This window comes from Chinchilla lanigera, unplaced genomic scaffold (assembly GCF_000276665.1).
Source record: "Chinchilla lanigera isolate Chin_1 unplaced genomic scaffold, ChiLan1.0 scaffold00007, whole genome shotgun sequence".
NCBI lineage: Eukaryota > Metazoa > Chordata > Mammalia > Rodentia > Chinchillidae > Chinchilla > Chinchilla lanigera.
In genome coordinates, this window is record NW_004955408.1 from 21,778,205 (window position 1) to 21,798,003 (window position 19,799).

A 19,799-nucleotide genomic window follows, 5' to 3' on the forward strand; every position below is an offset into this window, starting at 1 on the left:
CATCCATCCATCCATCCATCCATCCATCCATCCATCCATCTATTCATCCATCCATCCATCCATCCATCCATCCATCCATCCATCCATCCATCTATCCATCTATCATGCTGCCCATGGAAATGAGAACCTGCACAAGCTAAGCATATGCTTATCACTAAGCTACCTCCCACCCCCTCCTCTCTTCTTTCTCACAGGTATCATCCACTGTCATCCTCATCACCATCAGCTCCTCTGGTCCCCTCACGGTTCATGGGTGGGATTCTCAAGGTGAAAGTTATCCTCCATTATTAGGCAGCCAGGACAGCTGGAAGATGGCTAGTAGTTTTCCAAACAGTGTTCATGGTGGCTTCTTGTCTCCCTGGGTAAGGAGGAGCTAGAAGCACCATTTAGTACCATTAGCTTATTAGTACCATTTAGTCTCTAATTCCTATGGTTATATATGAATCCCATGAGTTCCTGCCTGCTATTGCCTTAGATGACTTGGTGGCTGCTTGCTGTTTTGCAAATGCACCAAGCCCTGATGTTAATAATTTGTGAATGAGTTGGGCTGCCAGAGAAGCATGAGACTCTTAATTTTGACTTTGAATTTACGGTGATCCTCCTGCCTCAGCCTCCCAAATGCTAGGATTACCAGCATGCACTGCCACTCCTGACTGAAGCTCTAAATTTGAAACACCAAATGATCCAAGGGCAGCTTTGGCGCTGTGACACCTGTACATCACATTCCCATCTCTTGCGAGCTGGGCTGCTGAGCACTCTATAAGCTGTAGAATACTGGTGTCATAATTTACCGCAACAACTCCAGAGAAATCTAGAGAAATCTGCCTGTGCTGCAAGTTCTCAAGCTGGCTGGCCTCCAAAGGGGGACTCTTCCATGTCAAAGCACCATCCTAAATGATGGTGGAGGAGAGGAGTATGTTTCCCTGAGACACCCTCAGTGTCCCGTCCCTTCTCCCTCACACTTCGCAGGAACTGAGCCTGACTAGCAACTCTCACGACTCCCAGTGGCTCACCTTCAAGGCTTGAGACTCCCACCCACTTTCTGATTATTTGGGGATGTTGAAGGCACACTTGAGAATTTCAAGATACAGATGATGGCCTCATGAGGACAAGACTAGGACTTAACCACCTTTTTAGTTCTGTACACCTTAAACCTTGAGTCTTTGAATCACTAGGTGCTCAGTTTGTACAAGGTTGTTAGCAGCTACTCTAGACCTAAATGTGGGTTGTGGGTTGGGCTAGGTGAATTTGCTTCTGACCAGGCCAGGCCACTCGTAGGTCACCCAGGGTTATGAACCAAGGCTCTGGAGTCAGACTGCATGGGTTGGAATCCTTCTTCTGATACTCTGGCTTTGTAAATCAAGAAAACTGATCATCTTTCTGTACCTCAGTTTTTCAACTCTAAAATAACGGAATTCCTAGTATCTATTTGAAGAGGCAGACATATTTTGAGGGGTGTGGGTTGCTTAGTGTCAGCGCCATCTTTTCTGTAGCAGGTCCTCTCTGTCCATTGGGAATTATCCTCTCCCGTTTTCAGTCCAAGAGGTGTGGTCTCCCGGACAGAGCCACAGTGCAGGTCTGGCCCACTGTCGTCACAGTGTGCGGGTCTGAAGCTGACTATGTGATCCCAGTGGGTTGGGAGGCTCAGAAAACGACAGCCCAAAGTATGGTGCTGTGACATGCTGTACTACAGGAGCAACTTCAAGGTCTCTCTGAACATACCCTGCATCCCTGCCATCTACCTTTTCCCCAATTTCTCTTGATCCCTTCTCTCCTGAAGCATAGGAAGGAACTTTCCCAAGTTTCCTTATCACACACCAGATCAACCACAAAAATGCAAATATCTTCAGTCTTCTTACTAACATTTTATTAACTCAGCAAAAGTAAACTCACATCACAGAGGAGACTGAGAATCAAACACCATAGCAAGAGCCTAGAGGAACTTGGTACCCGTTTCCCAGGCTCATTTTCTCCCTTAAACGTTTTTTATGACCCCTCTACAATTGCCCAAGTACCCCCACTCCATTCTTTTCCATGAAGAAGTTATTTAAGCCTCACTTATCTGGTCCTGCTTTGCATTTTCGTATGTGATATGGCTCCTGTGTGCCTGTGTGTTTGTACGCTTTTTCTCAGTCTATCTATTGAATAGACTTAGAGGTGAACTTAAACAGGGGGACAGCTGAAACTTTCCTATACTTCTTGGCTTTCTCTGGAGCTATGAAGTCCGATGGCTTCCTTCTGTGGGCCTGCTAATGGATGCTCTGTGCCTCACGTTGAGAGACTGCCTGAGAGCTAGACCGACTCAGGAGAGAGGGCTCAGAGAGTGCCACATTTCCAACAGTGTCATTGGAACACTGCATCCAGCCACACAGCCCATTACTTACCACTGAAGTTTTCAGTTACCTGACTTGATAAATTCTTTTTTTAGGCTTGAGGTGGTTTGAGCTAACTTTCTCTCCCCTTAGTGAGGAAGGGATCTGACCACCACTTCATAAACCAACTATGAGGTCTAAAAGAGAGGAGGCAAGTGCTGTAGATGATGCGGGACCCTGTGCAAGACCCAAGGCAAGGCCTGCACAGGAGAAGTTCCTGATCACGTCAGCCCTGGCATCTCTGTGCTCTTGGAAGTACCGGAGAGCCAGTCCTCTCGAAGAGTTCCCTATATAGAGTGGAAACTTGATTTCATGCATTTTACTCCTTTCCAAGGCGGTAGGAGGTCCTCAGGCCTGATCCCAGGACTGGAGAGGACACACACTAAATTTGGCAGAGGGGTTCTGGGCCACCTTTCTTCTCAGCAGCCCCGTTCACACATCAGAGGCCTCTGTGGGCAGGAAGAAGACCCTTCATTCCTAGTAGGCTGTGGCCCTCCGGTTTTCAGGAAAGGTCTGAAAGGGGTGTAGGGTAAGACAGCAATCACCTGTGATGGGAAAGAGGTAGATGTGGGGGGAAGCCCGCTGGGCTGGGAGCCGCGAGACATGGGCTCCAGCCTGGGCTTAGCCCGCACCTTGTGGCCGCTCTGCACATCTGCCTGCTTTAGCCTCAGAAGCCGCATTCCAGCCACATCTGCAGCTTCTTGTGACTCCCTCAGCCCACTCACCCATGCTGACCTCAGGGCCTCTCTTCAGGCTCTTGAATATTTCCTGCTGAGAATGTTCCTCACTCTCACCCCGACTCCAGTAACCCTCACTAGAATCTTGGTCTTGGCCTTGGAAGTAAAGGTTAAGAGGAATGATTCTGAAAGTGAATATAGTCTTGGAGGTAAATCTCAACGCTGCTGTCCATGGGTCGTGTCACTGTGGGAAAGTTACTTCATTTTACTCGGCCTCAGTTTACTCCTCTGTGAAATGGAGACAACTGAGGCATATTCTCCACAGGGGGAAGGGTGGTATGATAATGTAATGGAAGCACTTGGCCCCAGGTGCAGTGCACGGTCTGTCCTTTTGGAAAGCCTTTCGGGTGGCCAGGACTGGGCTCTGAGCCCCCTACTGTATGCTTGGGTTCTTCTCGCAGGTGTCATCTATACTGCAGGTGCTTACCAACTACTTCCTCTCTAGACCAAGGCTCCCTGAGATTAGCACTTGTGGATCATTCACTGACTTCCCCCACCCTGAATTTAGCACACTTAGGAAAGGATATCTTTGTTTGTTTGTTTGTTTTCTCTGGTACCAGGAATTGAACTCATGATCTTGTGCTTGCCAGGCAGGCGCTGTGCCACTGAGCTAAATCCCCAGCCCCCAGGAAAGGATGAATAAGAGAAAAATCCTGAGCAAGTCACTACCCTTTCTAAACTGGTCTCCTTAGCTTATAAATGAAAGGTCTGGACAGAAAACTTTTTAACACATCTTCATATGTAAGATTTTATGGCTAAACTTTTTATTTATTTTTATTTTGGAGCTATGAAAAGGCCAAGCCCAGATCATGGTTCATACAAGGAATCACCTTTTGGCTCAACTGAAGAATTTTCTGATGTTTAACAACTGGTCAAAAGTGTGGTTGAGTTCCGTGGAAGGGAGTGAGGTCTCTGTTTGGAAGGCAATCAAGCAAAGGGAAATGGAGCCCTTCCCAGGGATGTTTGTTGTAGGAAGGATTCATGTCGTCTGTGAGCCGCATGGGTATAAACAGCACAATCTTACTTCAGGGACTTGGGGTGAGGAATACTGAGTATGATGAATGATAACCCCATGGGCTGCTTCCTGAGCATGCTCTGAGCAGCCTCCCGGTGCTAACTGATTCCAGGTGGCCTCCGGTAGCCGGGAATGGAGAGACACTAGGGACCACACGCATGCCAGGCATGTGACTCAGTGTGGGGCAAAGATCAGCGCATACATGGATCCCCGAAGAACTACAGCACGCAAAAGAAAGTGCTCTTCTAGCTATTTTTAGGTAAGCAGGGAAGTAGGAAAAGGTTTTCACACAATGTTTTGTACACAAGGCTACTGACCATCCTCCTGTTTTGTGCACTGAAATGCATTTATACCCACCCGCAAACATACCCTACACAACACTCACACTACACACAAACCATACATATATACAGCGTGTGCATGCACACGCACACACTATATAGCACATATACACAGCACCCCCCACCAACACCATACATCCACACACACACTCAAACATACATGCACCCCCAAGTCTTCTACTGCTTTCTGATTACTTTTGACCTTTGTGTATGGCTAAAATTGTAATATTCATCTCTTTCTTTGTGTCAAACACTAAGCATTGATCATTTCTGAAATTTTCATCATGATAATGAAACCCTCAGCAACAAGAGGCTATGTAAATGTTCCGCCGCAATGGCAGATAATGTAACTGCTGATGTCAAAAACCTTTCTCGCCACTCCCTCACTTGTAAATAAGTCACATCTTCGTTCATCTTTAATTTTGCCTTCACTTATTACAGAAACAACTGTATCAACAGCTGGTTATTAATGATATTTTTTCATTTGTCCCCTGACAGTCTTTCTTCATAGGCATAAATGTTAACGAGCTATAACTAGGTTATGTTTCTTTACCCACGTAAATGCTGAGTGATAAACCCTTCCCCACATTGCTATCTAGTTTTCTTCTTTACCTCTTTTAATAACTATACTTCATTGACTGGTTGTATTATAGCTTCCTTAAACATTTCCCCACTGTGGCCCTTGTAGGTGATATTTAAAATTTAGGTTAAAAATAACAGTGCAACAAAGATCTTAATGCACAGAACCTTTCTCTCATTTTGAATTATTCTTTAACATAAATTCCTACATGTGCAATTACAGGGAGAAAGGATACAAATATCATAAAAATGTAGCCTGTAAACACTTTATTTTTCCTGAATTGGCCTTTATGCAGTAAATGTTTGCTCCCCACTGAGATAGATGGTTGAATTGAGAGTTTGAGAGCTCTCCTTTTTTCCCTGAGATCCCATGATTCTAAAACAGGGATGCTAAAAGCCTACTAATTCTGAAGTCAAGAAACAGGCACCAGGGTACTGTGTGTTCATTTGTATTTCACATTGACTAATGGTAGTACTGGTGCTGGGGAGGGACACATAGGCAGTAAAGAAACCCTGGACAGGTTGCTGATGCTCACCCCACTACCCCAGTAGATAGCAGATAGACAGGAAATGCTATTTTTTCTCTTCCTCTTACACAATGAGTTGTCCCAACTTTAATTAAGAGCATATGCACTCAGATCTGCTTAAAATTGGTAGGATCCCCATCAGCAGACCCTCATACGGAACTGTTAGACCGGGACAGCAGGCAATAGACTGGGATCAAGAGGGGATAGTGGGAGTGGAAGGGGACACTGGTCCAGCTTTTACCCTGGCCAATGAGACACGCGCGTCTCCTGCCGTGTTCAATTGGGAACGGGAAAATGGTTTTGCTGATGTTTCCATTCTCTAACTCCCCAGAGAAGGTGGATAATAAATAAGTGACAGTAACAGATTGCACACTGTCACTGCGGGTACTTCTTTGCCCCCAGAGGACTGATTTTTAATAACAGCGCAGATGACATGTGGCGGGAGTTGTCGCTGACATGGGTGTTTTGTGGGGTTCAATAAATCACATCAGTCTGGAGCCTCTGGCTGGAATGGACCAGCTTGTTGGGTGCTGTTTGCTGACTGCTACCAGGCCCCGGGAAGGGTGCTGGGACTCTGAATCAGGAGACCGGATTGGGACTGACTAGTAGACCTGGGTTATCTGCTTTACCTCAGTTTACCCATTGCTACTTCAATGTGGGCCTCAGTTTCCCCATTTTTAAAAATGGTATCTGCCCAAGCTGACAGCATTGTTACAAAAGGTTATGGGAAGAAATAGCCCTGAAAAACCCCATTAAATATGGTGGTTAATGCTATAGTAATAATGGGCCAAAAATGGAAGAGATGGACAGGTTTGGGCAAAGTGTCTGGCGTCTCTGTTCTCATGACAATATCATTCAAGGTTTGATAGTCAATGGATCCATTCACAGTGTCTTTTACAAATAAAATACATGCAAGATGTAAAAGTACAGAAAGCAGGTCATCCATAGGGCTTAGGTTGGGTTTCTTCCTGCCCTAGCAAGCCATGAAGTGAGAACAGTAATTACAAATGGGTATTTACTACGTGCTTACAGTAGCCAATCCTATGCTAAGTCCATTACATACAGCATCTCATTTAATCCTTATAAGACTCTACGAGGCAATTACCATAATTATCTGATTTTATGGATGAAAAGACACACAATGAGGGAGGAATAGAGCTGTGCTAGGAAAGCAGGTGACTCCACAGCCCTGAGACTTTATACAGAGCAAATCTGCCTCACGTAGGCTGTCCTAACTCCACTGTAGGACGTGGCCAGACAGATGACAAGGGTGGGACAGGTGTACAGCTCTGTGTAAAGCAGGGCTGCTCAGCCACGACAGAATGCAGAGGCAAGGGCCTTGCGTGGCCAGGACTTTCAATTTTCTAACAGAATGTGGAAATAGGGATTTCCCTGAGTGAGGAGGGGAGGACCCTGCATTACTTAAATATTGGCAGCTTATTAAAACTTCTTTTTCTTTTGGTAAAACATACTCTGAGCCAACTCGGTGAGCTGCAACAGGAGCCTGTGATCTCTGGTGTGTGAGCTTTGTTTCCTCGCAGAGGATGACCACTCCGAGTCACTCCTGAGGCCAGGTGCCACACCTGCACACTGATCATCAAAATGAGGCCTTGTGCCACACTACCAGAGGGCAGGATGTAACTATGCATCCCTATCTTCAAAAGGGAAGCACTGCCCATCCCATTTTACACATAAAGAGATGGAGACTCAGAAGAGTTCTATGAGGTGCCCAAGGTTCCACAAGCGGGAATAGGCTGCACCCCTGGAGTGGGTGACTCACTCTTAGGGGTTCTCTCTGGACCTCTCTGAGCAAACAGAGTGCTGGGTGGGAGGTGTGGGCCTGGAGCAAAGGAGAGCGAGGAAGAGGAGTGCTCAGCACTCCTCCTGCTGTTACCCAGCATGGGGTAGCTTAGCACTGTCCCCAGTACTCACAGCACACGGAGAGACCGCAGCCCGTTGAAGGCATGGATAGGGATGCATCTCAGCCGGTTGTAGCTCAGGATCCTGTGGAAAGGGGGATAGGAGCCTGTTAGCTGGTCCTATTCTCACTACTCATGGTGCACTATTTACACTGGACCAGTCAGAGCAAAAAGCTTCAATTTCCCAGTCTTTTTCTTTTTTTTTTTTTTTTTTTTTGTTTTGAGACAGGGTCTCACTATGCAGTTCAGGCTGCCCTTGAGCTCACTTTGTAGCCCAGGCTGGTCTTGAACTCACAACGATCCTCCTGCCTCAGCCTCCAGATTGCTGAGATTACAGGCGTGTGGCTCTCCCAGTCTTAATATATTGACAAAAGCATTCTAACAATAAAGGCAGGAGAAACATCTCTCGAGCTGCAGGAAGCTCATGAGCTTCAGCTTCCCAGGTTCCCACTGTGTTCCATAGCAGTCTGGCTCTCTCACCAGCTTTCCACAACTTCTCCCTACCGTCAAATGGTGTGTGCTTATGACATGCAAAGCTAATGGAAAATAAATGGATCCGGGCAAATGTAATTGCGTACGGAAACCCTCCACTGGGAAAGAAAATGCACACATCCTGGAAGCTGTTTTACAGAGTCCTCTTCAGAAGTAATGAAGTTCCAGTTTCTACCAGTTTCTCTGTCTTCCTAGACAGTAAAGTTCCAGCCTATTTTATTTTCCTTTTGATGACAAAGGCTTACCCTTTGCCTGGGCAACCACAGCCCTGAGGGTCACTGCACTGAAACGGAGAACCTAAGACTGAGGGGATGGGGGAAAAGCTGGTCATAATGCCAGGCCCATGCGAACAGTAAATATGGACTCTCGCTGTACTCACAGAGTCGAGAGGTGAGACATGTTGCTGAAGGTGTAATTGGTCAGGACGCCGATGCTGTTGTTGCTCAGGTCACTGGAAAAGTAAAACAAAAGGGTCACAGTTGCAAAACTGCATCTGAAGGAGGCCATTCCAAAATACCATACATGAATTCCAACAATAAATTCATTCATCTGCCCATCTATGTATCCATCCGCTCATTCACCCAGTCATCCTCCTATCTGTCCACCTACTCTTTCACCCACTCACTCACTCACTCACCACCCATCCACTGATCCATCCATCAGTCCATCTACCTACCTGCACCTCCCCACCAACTTCATTCCTCCTAAGAGGGAATCTGATAAAATGGAATAAATAAATCTACAGCCTTTCCTTGGAGATAGGTACCCAGGGCCGTGGCAACATTAGCTCCACATTTGAATCACCTGGAGAGTTTTTTAAATCCTCTGATACCTGAGTTTTATGCCCAGATATTTTGATTTAAATGGACCAGCATGGGTTTTCGCATAAGTATTAAAAACTCCTCTTCTTTCTCCTCCTCCTGTGGAGAGCCGACATTTATAATCATTGCTATAGAGCAGTGGTTCCAAACTAGAGGAACTTTTGCTTTTCCAATGACATTAGGCAATGTCTGAAGATGGTTTTGGTTGTCACTACTGGTAGAAGTGCCACTGGCATCTAGTAGGGGTCAGGTATGCTGATAAACATTCCACAATATCCATGCCAGCTCCCCACATCCAAGAACTATCTGGCTTCAAATGTCTGTAATGTCCTCATCTAGACACTGGTTTGAAGATATCCAAGAATCTAGGCCAAACACAGGTGGCTTTTTCCTCCCTTTCATCAGTGTGCCTGCTTCTTTCCAAAGAGTGATGCTCTTTCATTCTGAAAGAGCTCTCACTTTCCTCTTGTGGCCTGGCCCCCTGCCCTCCTAAGCAGACACGGACATCTTTCAATTATCACCTGCTCTGAAAATTCTTCTGCCCTCTCCTGGGCCCCATTGTGGCAAGGCAGCAGGCCGCCTGGCTTCCTGAGCCCAGCCCATACTCAGCACCTCTGCTTCCCATTAGGGGTTTTTTAGGTCTTGGAAGTCTTAGAGGTAGTAGCAGCTACCACTCGAGCAACCCTTGGTTTGAAACATCTACTTGGATGTTTCATATGGAATTAAAGGAAGAGAAAGGAGAAATGCCTATTTTATGCTTTTGGCAAATCCAGGTACAGCTGTAGCTTGCAAGAAGCTGGAGACGGAAGGCTCGGGAGTTCAACTTGGACCCTGCAAGGTCAGAGGCCTCGCCCCTCCCCCAAGCCAAGCAGGAAGGTGGTTCGGGTGGCCCACGATGCCAGGCTCTGGGTACTCTGCACGGGTAGGTCTTGGCCATCTGTTCCTCCTAGTTGCCATTTCTCCACTCCACCCAGGGGAAAAAGTTAAGAAAGGCTGCCTCAGCCAGCAGCACTCTTCCCTATGACCCTCCATACCAGTTTCCTGAATTACCCCAGGAGTCAAAAATACACGTCCCACCCAACATCCGGGTCCTTACATAAGTGTCAGGTGTCGGAGCGCAGACAGCTCTCTGGGTACAGCTGTTAAGTGATTTCCTTCCAGGTACCTGAAAGAGGTGCAGAGGGACAACGCGTGGGAAAAAGGCTGCACAATTGGTCACCTTCTCAGTGAGCCTCCCTGACCCTATGGGCTAGCTTGGCTCCCTTTTTTACTCTCATAGCTTTTTATTCTCTTCAAAGCACATATTACATTTGTCACTGAATATTTATTTGGGTGATCATTCCACTAATGAAGTTGTCCTCCCTTGGACTTAATAAGTTTCATGATACAGGGCTCTTATCTAAAATTACTCGCTCTTAGATCCCCCCAAAGCTCTTTAAAGGGCTAATAGATAGTAGGTGTTTAACGCATATTTGCTTAATACATCAAATACTCAGTTTATGCTAAGCCATCACAGTATCCTTATATAGCAGAGATTTAATTTCTAGAAAGCAGTAGATCAGAGATGTTGAAAAACTTGCCCAAGGTCACATAGCAAGCAAGTGGCTGAGCTAGGACTTGAACCCAGGTCTCTCTACCTGTACTTTCATCATGATTTTGCACAGCTATTTGGCTCCTGCAGGGTGGTAGAAGAAGTGATCCAAGATTCATCTTAGAAACTTTAATCCAATGTTGAGCATCTCCAATGTGCATTTGGAAACTAAGAAAAGTAAGCTAGGCATGGTGCACACCTGTATTCCCAGCACTTGGGGGGCTGAGGCAGGCAGGAGGATTGCCACAAATTCGAGGCCAGCCTGGGCTACATAATGAGTTCAAGGCCAGGCAGCACTACAAAGAGAGATCTTGTCTCCAAAAAAAAAAAAGACACTGAGAAAAGAGGGGCTTCTTTCTGTTACCTGGAACACTGTGCTACAGTTCCCAGCAGGAGGGCCATATGGCTGAAGGGGACAGGCTTCAGAATGAAGACGTGCTCAATAAATGAGGACTCTCCTGGACAGACAAAGGCTTAGTCTGGACTCTAGGCCTTTGCACTGATTGCTCAGGAAGGGTGAGGCCGGAAACTCAAGTGTGGTTTAAGATCAGAGGAGGAGATTCCATTGAAATTATGTAATCATGAGTTACAAAGGCTGTTACTGCCTATGAAAATTATGACTGCCCTGCAGTGGGGACATAGGCCAGTTCGTTCACTCCTATTCTTGCTATGAAGCCCTTCTCCCAAGCTTCCTGTTGTGGGTGAATTTCTCTTCATTCAAAGCTCTTACCATGTTTACTCTCACATCGTCAATACCCAGTGATGCGCTTTATTCATGCAATGCCTGCCTTTAGCTCCAGGACCGACTCAGGATCTATCTTTTGCTATATCGCTCAGTGCTTCTCAGAGTTTAACATACACGCGAATCATCTGTAATCTTGCTAGAAAAGCAGACTCCGATCCGATAACTGGGGGCAAGTTGGAGAATCTGTACTTCTCAAAAGCTTCCTGGTAGTGGGCACTGCCGGTCCACAGACCGCACTGAGTAACAGGGTGTGAACACACTGCCCAGTGTCTTTTGTCCCTTTCCACAAAATGATTGAATGGGGGGAGAAGTGAGTTAAAACAGGATGTGGAAAGTGTGTCAATGACTGAGCCAGGTTCAGATTTATAATTAAGACTCTCTTCCTATGGTCAGCCCCCAGGGATTCCCATGGCACAGACTATCAGGTAGGACCTGATAAGCTCTTTGGTTGCCATAGGATATTGGATTAATGTCCCTTTGGTCCTTGATACTTTTGTGTGCCTATTATATGCCAAGAGCTATGCTGGATGCTGGGGAACCAGATTCCATATCTCTCTTCAGGAAGCTTTATCAGCTGGCCCAAAATTCAGCCATGCACATGTTTGGATGGTCCCCACAGGCAGAAGAGCTAAGAGAAATCCATTTGTTCCTGTATTCATTTATTCAGACACAAGTATTTATTGAATATCTATGATGTTCCAGGTACTGAATGTACTAGTAAATAAGGCAGCAGCAATGCCTGCTGCTTTTGCATGATTAAAGCTCTAATGGCAACTGGGCATGGTGGTACATGCCTGTAATCCAGTCTCCTTAGGAGGCTGAGGCAGGAGGATCACAAGTTTGAGGCCAGCCTGGGTAGCATAATGAGACCTTTTCTCAAAAAAACAAAACTCAAACTAAAACAAACACTAATGGAAGAGGGTAAAGAGAGGGGCATACACACAGATGTGAATTGCAAATTATAATCTGTGCTTTGGAGGGAAGTAGCAGAGTGCTGTGTTGGAGAATGCCCACGGGCTCAGTGTAAAAAGCAGCAGCTGAGACACAGGATGAGAAAGAACAGAGGTGGGAGAGAGGAAAGCCAGCCCATTATGGTTTGTGTCCAGGTGTCCCCTCAAAGCCTCATGCAGTCACGGGGTGGGCTTCTGGAGTTTGATTGATCCATGGTCCAATGTTGGGATTATGGATGTGAATGCTACACCCGCCCTGGGGTGGATAGTTTGTATACAATGTAAGGGAGGGAAAGAGGCTTCTTGCCACCACTGTTCCCTTTTGCTCTTGTTGCTTTTGCTGTCTTCCGCTGCCATGAACAGTTGCCCTCTGCTATGTGCCACCCTGCCACGGAGCCAGCTGAGTATAGACTGAAACCTCCACAAACTGTGAGCTAAATAAACCTTTCCTTCCTTAATTCTGGGTGTCAGGTATTTTGTCTCAGCAACGAGAGAAAAGTGACCAGGACACAGCCCATGGACAGCTTGTGGAGGGTCCCAAGTCTAAGCATCAAGGCAGGGAGAGAAGGTGCAGAGGCTGAAATCTCATGAGCCAGGGAGGACAGTGGGCACAAGGAAGACCATGCAGAGGTCTGGAGCTCATCTGTTCTGAAGCAGATGCAGAGGTCAAGGTTGACCAGGGCTTCCAGGTGTCCTCTGCCATGCCCCTCTGCCATGCCACCCTGCCTTGGAGCCAGCTGACTATGGACTGAAACATTTACAAACTGAGAGCTGAAATAAACCCTTCCTTCCTCCTTTAACTTATAGGTGTTGGGTATTGTGTCCAAGCAACGAGAAAATAACTACGATTTAGCACTTATGTCCCTCATTCTGCATGTTCTCTGGTTTCCAGTGGTTTGCTCTGACTACTTAGCAAACCCGAGGCCCCTAAGATAGAAACTAGAGTGAAATGCCCAGAGCTTGTGTCTCCTTGCTGGGATATTGCAGAAAGCACATGAGAAGCTCAGAGGAAGAGGGCCATGGGTTAGGCGTGCTATGTGCCTGAAGGCAAGTAACTTTAAAACATTTTTAAGTTATATTTTTCAGAGTAGTTTACTGAGGAATAGGAATAGTTTCTGAGGGACAGGAGAGGTTCCAAAAGTGTGTTGCCACCAAGTCCCTGTGTCAGGGGTAATTTATACAGCAAAGTCACAAATATGGGTATAATGTAGGTCAAACTATAGTCAACCAATAAAATTACAAGTACAGCTACTTAGCTAACATTGATCCAATGGGAAGCCGGGCATGCAGCAAGGGTGGATGGCTGACATCATTAACCTTGGCTTATCTGTGACTTCTAAAACAGGAACATTTTAGGAAGGGGTGGGCCCACGTGGTTCTGGTCACCCACCTGGGTGTCTGATGCCTATCTGGGCTTAATGGACTGGGTGACACTAATTACCGTTCTGCTTAAGGTTTATAACTTTATCTCACAGAAACATAGGACAAGGACAAGAACAGAACTCGAGCCAAACTCACCAGTGCTCTCTGAGGTTTAGTCCCAGTGCTTTGGGACAGACTCAGGTCTATTTCCTCATCTAATTCTCTGGAGCTGAGATGGAAGGTATTTTGCTAAGGCCCAGAGAAGTAAACAATAAGTGTGGGAACAGGATTTAAACTCATGTCTGTTGGATTCTGCAGCAAGAGTAGTCAACTCAATGCTGTTTCATCTTTGCACTTTGAACTCTTTATTGTCAGTTTAAATCATTATGTTTTTGAGATTATATACAGTTGTCCCATGGAGGGTTGGTTACAGGACCCCACTGCTACCAAAATTCAAGGACGTGTGAGTCCCTCATATAAAATGCCATCTTAATAGTGTATAATGTATGTATATCTTCCTGTATTCTTTTAAATCATCTCTAGGTGGTTTATAATACATAATTCAATGTAAATTCTATATAAACAGTTGGTTGACTGTATTGTTTAGGAAAAATAACAAAATATCTGTACCTGTTCATTACAGATGCAATTCCTTTCCCAAATATTTTCAATCTACAATGAGTCGAGTCTGAAGATGCAGAATCCATGGGTACAATAGGGGCCAACTATATTCTACTATAGAATTTATTTTTTCTCTGAACCCTGCTAGCCTATAAGTTCTATGAGGGCAGAGATGTTTGCCAGTTTTGGTGCTTGCTATATCCCCAGTACACAGTACAGTGTTCAGTTCATAAAAGGGGCTCAACTATTTTTTTTTTTTAAGTTTTTTTTTCGGTACTGGGGATCGAACTCATGACATTGCACTTGCCAGTCAGGCACTGTGCCGCTGAGCTACACCCCCAGCGCCTATTTTTTGAATAGGACTCTGGGTTCTAAAAAGAAAACCAAAAGCCCACAGTGGGCTCTAGGAATGTCCTGCGCCTGGCCCGGGTTACACTGTATGCCACACCATGCTCTGCAAGTGCAGGGATTTGCTGACAGTTGAGAAGAAGCATAAATGGCCACTGGGATTCAGGGATGCTGACAGCGTTCTTATCTGAGACAAGGAGTTGGGACCCTGGAGGATGGACAGCATGATGGCTGCATCTCGAGCCACTGGTGCCCACAGAGCCAGCTGTGGGCTGCAGCTGGGCTGTGATCTGCACTGTGCCAGTGTAATGTCTGTACCTGCTTAAAGCCCCCACTGCTTTGTTAGAGAATGGTCACCCAACTCCTGCCCAAGCCTGACAAAACCTCTGTGGTCAGTCCTCATAACAGTCAGGGTTCTTCAGAGAAACAAAACCAAACAGTGCGTGTGTGTGTGTGTGTGTGTGTGTGTGTGTGTGTGTACAGATTTCAGGAGACCATGGTTTTGGACTATGTTCCAGCGCTAGGCTCTAATAGACCAGACTAAAAATCAAAACAGAATCACCCATGCTAAAATACCCCACCAACAAATTGAAACTAGGCTGTTCACCTGACCTTCTAAGATACCAGGAAAAATGAGGTAAGATCCAAATTTCCTAAGCAGGCTAGTTTCAATAGACAAGGTCAGAGAGTGTTCTTTGCTTTAACCCTTATACAAAAAAGTCACCTAAAGTAACCTGGCATTAACCAGAGATTTTCCTATTCTTCTCTTTCCCTGTCTGGGCCTTATAAGGAAAGAACTTTTGAATCCTATTTTTGGTTTGTTTTGTTTTTTTTTTTGGTTTTTCTCCGGTACCGGGAACCGAACTCACGACCTTGCGCTTGCCAGGCAGGCGCTTTTTGCCGCTGAGCTAAATCCCCAGCCCCGAATCCTATTTTTGTTGTTCCTGCTTTTTTCAGCAATTCTCTGCCTGGGAAACCAGCTTTTCTGGTTAGCCTACTGAAACACTCATTCTATTTTATGAAATGAAGGCTTGCCAGGTAAGAATCACAAATTAAAGCCAGTCAAGATCTTTAATGTAAATTGTTGTCGTTTTTGTCTTTGTACTCTGTGTGATATGAACTTCTATTAAGGAATTGGCTCATGCTACTGTGAAGCTGGCAAGTTTAGAATCCATAGACCAGGCTGATGGGGCACTGGAAACTCAAGCAGGATTTCTATAGTTCTCAGAAATTCTGGGGCAGAATTCCTTTTTCTCTGGGAAACCTTAGTCCTTCCGCCTCCTTCTTAAAATCCTCAACTGATTAGATGAGACCCACTTCCATATTAGGAATTGTAATCTCTATTACTTAAACAGTCTACTGATTGTAGGTACTGATTGCATCTATAAAATGCATTCACAGCAACATCTAGACTAACTGGGTACCACAGCCTCATGGAACTGACACGTGAAATTAGCCTCCCTATTCTGGTTTACCTCAGATAAAACTTACCCTTCTCCGCTGGTTCCAGTTCCACCGACCCTGGCCTTCCTCAGCTGTCCCAACCCCCTTTGAGGGGAGGGGGCCCAGGCCTTTGCCTATACGGGTCCTTTTCCTCCCTCCTTACTGCTTATCTCCTACAGTGCCCAGATCTCAGTTCTAGAACCACCTTATCTCCCTCCTATCAGCCTCCTCACTCACAGGTGGCATTACAGGCCCCCAAAGCTTTGGGTGTATTTTCTTCACAGCGTGTAACTGCGCGGGGACATCTTTGTGTGACTCTGTGATTAACGCTGGCAGAAGCCTGTCCGTGCTGCTCACCACGGCTTTCCCACACATTGCCTGGCAACACATTGCTCAGGCAACATCATCCGGATGATGAAACCCTAGCGCTCCCTGGGCGGAGCTGCATTTGGCACTACAGAGCCGAGTGGGAGCCGCTTTCAGCACAGAATGTCCCCGGTGACCTGGCATGGCAGCTTGGAAGATGCAGAATCAAAAGGTTCCACTTTCAGAAATGCAGATGCGGCTGTGAGGGAAAGCTCCCTTTGTAGGAAGCCCTTGATGAAAACTCTGAACTCCAAAGTTGCCTATAACTGCAGCTCAGGCCCCGGAGGGACCGTTTCAGAAGACTACCCTCTGCCCCACAGCCTTAGAAGTGCGGAGCATTTCCAGCAGGTCAGCCTTTGCGTTGACCTGCATTTAAATGCTCTGCTTCAGCCCCAGCGCAAGAACATGGGGATGCATCTGCCTAGCACAAAAACCCACACAGAGCTCTTTGAATGGAGGCTCTCATCCCTGTTTCCAGCTCTGCAGAACTGACTGATGCCCACAAAGAATGCTGGTACCAGCTGAATGGTGATGGAGGGGGAAAGCAGCCCCCTTCCAGTGCACCTTCCTCCGGGCCAGGATTTCTGCCAGATGCCTGGGATGATGTGGTGCAGCTCAGGAGTTGGGCAGTGGAGGCTTACATTCTGGCTCTGTAATAGCTGTGTGATCTTGGATGAGGGACTGACCCTCTCTGACTCTGCACTTATTCAGTTGTACAGTGTGGATTATAATAATCATTGCCTTGATGTGATTATGAAGATTCAGTGAAAGACTCTGTGGATAGATCTTGAGAATTTCAGATATACATACACACACGTATGCATACACACATCTATATCCCATAACACATATGCTTATCAAAAGAATTGATTCTTAGCCATCCATTCCCTAGTCTTCACTCAGCATAATACTTCTAAAATGAGAATTGGACCAGGCCACTGTCCTCCTTAAAATCCTTCCCTGGCTCTTGCATTTCTCCAGGGACAAGGAGTCAGCCGTCACCCGCTCGCAGGATTTACACGTGCCTTCTCAAGCTTCTAATACACACATCTCTCTTTCTTATTGCCTCTGCTGCATCTCAAGACCTTGGTTTCTTCAATATAAGATTTTCCACCTTGAGGGGCTCCTGAGAACGTGTACTTTCCACTCATTTCTCCTCTTTACTTTCCTGGGAAATCCTACTGTATTCCTTATCTGAAATGGGTCACTTACTGGTTAGTTTTCGTGTTATCTTTCCTCCCCATTCTAAGTTTCTGGGAGCAGGGATGTTCTTGTGGCATTAGCTCCTCGGACAGTGGCGTACAGTGAACTCCATGCAGACTTGAACAAGTGCAGGCAGCTTCCTTAGGCCTCGGTCTGTGCTCAGGCCTCCCAGTGTCCCCACCACCTGACAATGCTGAGAAGCGTCCTCTACGGATGCCATCTGCTGAGGTCTTAGCTGGGCCAACGCCTGTGCCTGGACTCCTAAGGGCTGCCGTGTCTAGAGCCAGCCCCTTCTCTAAAGATGGCATTAACTGCCCCCAGCTGGCTGGAGGTACATTTCTGTCTGTCTCCTAGGCCAGAGGAAGGCAAGCATGCAGTCAGTGTGGGCCAACGGCTCTATTCAGTGCTCTGGGGAGTGTGCTCGGCGCGGAGGCAGGAGGAAGCAGCCTCTTTCCGGGCAGCAGCTGGCATGGCCAGAGAAAGCCCAGCTGTCAGCATGGACGTGGCCAGAACACTGACAGGTACCCAGACGATGTGGCGGGGCCCTAGGTTTGCCTTCTCCCCGCTTAACTGCAGATGGCAGATTTTGAGAGGACTCATGTCCACTGCATATCCTTAACAAGCCAGGTTACTGGGCAGCATGACAGGGACTTGGGCCTTTGCCAGCAGGAGGCTATGGTTTATGGACAGAGCAGCAGGGTCAGGTAGACCCGGGCAGGAATCTATCCTCTGCTTCTTATTGGCAGCATGATCGTAAAATTATTCAACCAGGCATTGAAAGACAAATAGTGTCTGTTCTCTCTTGTATATGAAAGGTAGAAATACTGAGCTCACAGAGGTAGAGAATAGAGTACTGGTGACCAGACGCTGGGGAGAACGGTGGGAAAGCACTCATGGAGAGAGGATGGCTATTGGGTGCAGGGTGCAATTGGATAGGAGAAATAACCTCATTGTTTTGTAGCACGGTAGGGAATCTGTGGTGGACAACAATTAATTGTATATTTCAAAACAGCTAGTAGAGAGGATTTTCAATGTTCCAGCTAGAATGAAATGACAAATGCTTGAGGTAACAGATAGGCCACTCTGATCTGATCATTACACATTGTATACATGTGCTGAAATGTCACACTATACCTGCTAAGCAGATACAGCTATTCTGTGACCACGGAAAAATTTTAAAATTCAAAATATTCAACCTTTCTAGCCTCAGTTATATTTCAAATGGGAATGATACAACTTGCCTTGAAGAATTGTTGGCCAGAGTAAAAGAGAATGTCTCTTAATACAATCCTGCACAGCACCAGGCACACGGTGAATGTGCCACCACCAGTGATAGTGGTTGTTTCATTGTACATAACACACCCTTCCTTGCTTCCATAAAGGCCAGTGTGAGTGAGTCCCTGCGGTGGCTGCCGCTTCTTTGCGCTCACCATTGACTGTACTCTTCTGCCCTTCTCCCGCGTGTATGTCCAACCCACTACTAAACTATAGATGAGGAGAAAGCACGGAGCTGCCTTCTGGACCCCGGACTCCCATTCTCTAAGCCCCTGGCATTGACAGTGCCAGACCGAGCCCTCCTGCTCTGCCTGCCACACTCCTTCTCCCAGATGTGGGTCTCTGCCCTGTGCCGGCCCTCCTGCCTCCTGCTTGAGCCCTGACTGTCCTGGCTCCAGTCGGTGCTGTGTGCACAGTGCATGCATGTGCCCACTGCTCCCTGGGTGTAGTCAGACCTCATGTCTAACACAAATCCTGTCCTCTGACCACCTTGCCTGGGGGATATGTCACTTCTCCCCTCTCCTCGGGATATCACCTGTAGGACAACAAATCCGTGACCATGATCCTGAGACCAAAATTAGTACCCAGACTTCCTGGAATTTAACCATGGGTAAGTTGTGGAAGGACACTGTTCCCCAGCATTAGATTCTGAGTCTTTTCTCTAGCCCTTAAGAAGATGTAGCCTTGCAGAACTTGCACCCAGAACCAGGAACACTTTATGTTTGTAAGTATTCCCATACATGGAAGTGACTTCGAGATAAGCTGTTTTCTAAAAAAAGTATCTACACAGCAATACTTGTACTTTCTAAGGGCCATAAATACTCAGGGAAGTACTTATGACATTGATTTAGGGGCTGAAATGTCCTGCACTTGCTTCTGTCTTCCACAAGAAGAATCTGTAGGCTTCCCTTGCAAATCTTGCCAGTTTATAATGACTGGCATGGTTCTCAGGGTCATCCACAGACTGTTGTGAGTCTTTGAGACCCTCTCAGGGGTCTATGAGGCCAAAAGTACTGTTTCAATAAGACTGAAGCATGATTGGCCTTTTTGCTCTGGGATGACATTTGCACTGATAGTAGGCAATCAGCAGAG

At 46.5% G+C, this 19,799-nt stretch overlaps 1 protein-coding gene across 3 annotated transcripts in view; it reads right to left on the minus strand.

The window, feature by feature from the left end:
- Slit3 (slit guidance ligand 3) overlaps positions 1-19,799 on the minus strand; it is a gene marked incomplete at its 5' end in the record, with an annotated part of 603,472 nt that overhangs the window by 58,718 nt on the left and 524,955 nt on the right. For all 3 annotated transcript variants that reach the window (XM_005376304.2, XM_013509153.1, XM_013509145.1), the window contains 3 exon segments: positions 7,504-7,575; positions 8,362-8,433; positions 9,900-9,968. In XM_005376304.2, coding sequence (XP_005376361.1) covers positions 7,504-7,575; positions 8,362-8,433; positions 9,900-9,968 — 213 coding nt within the window.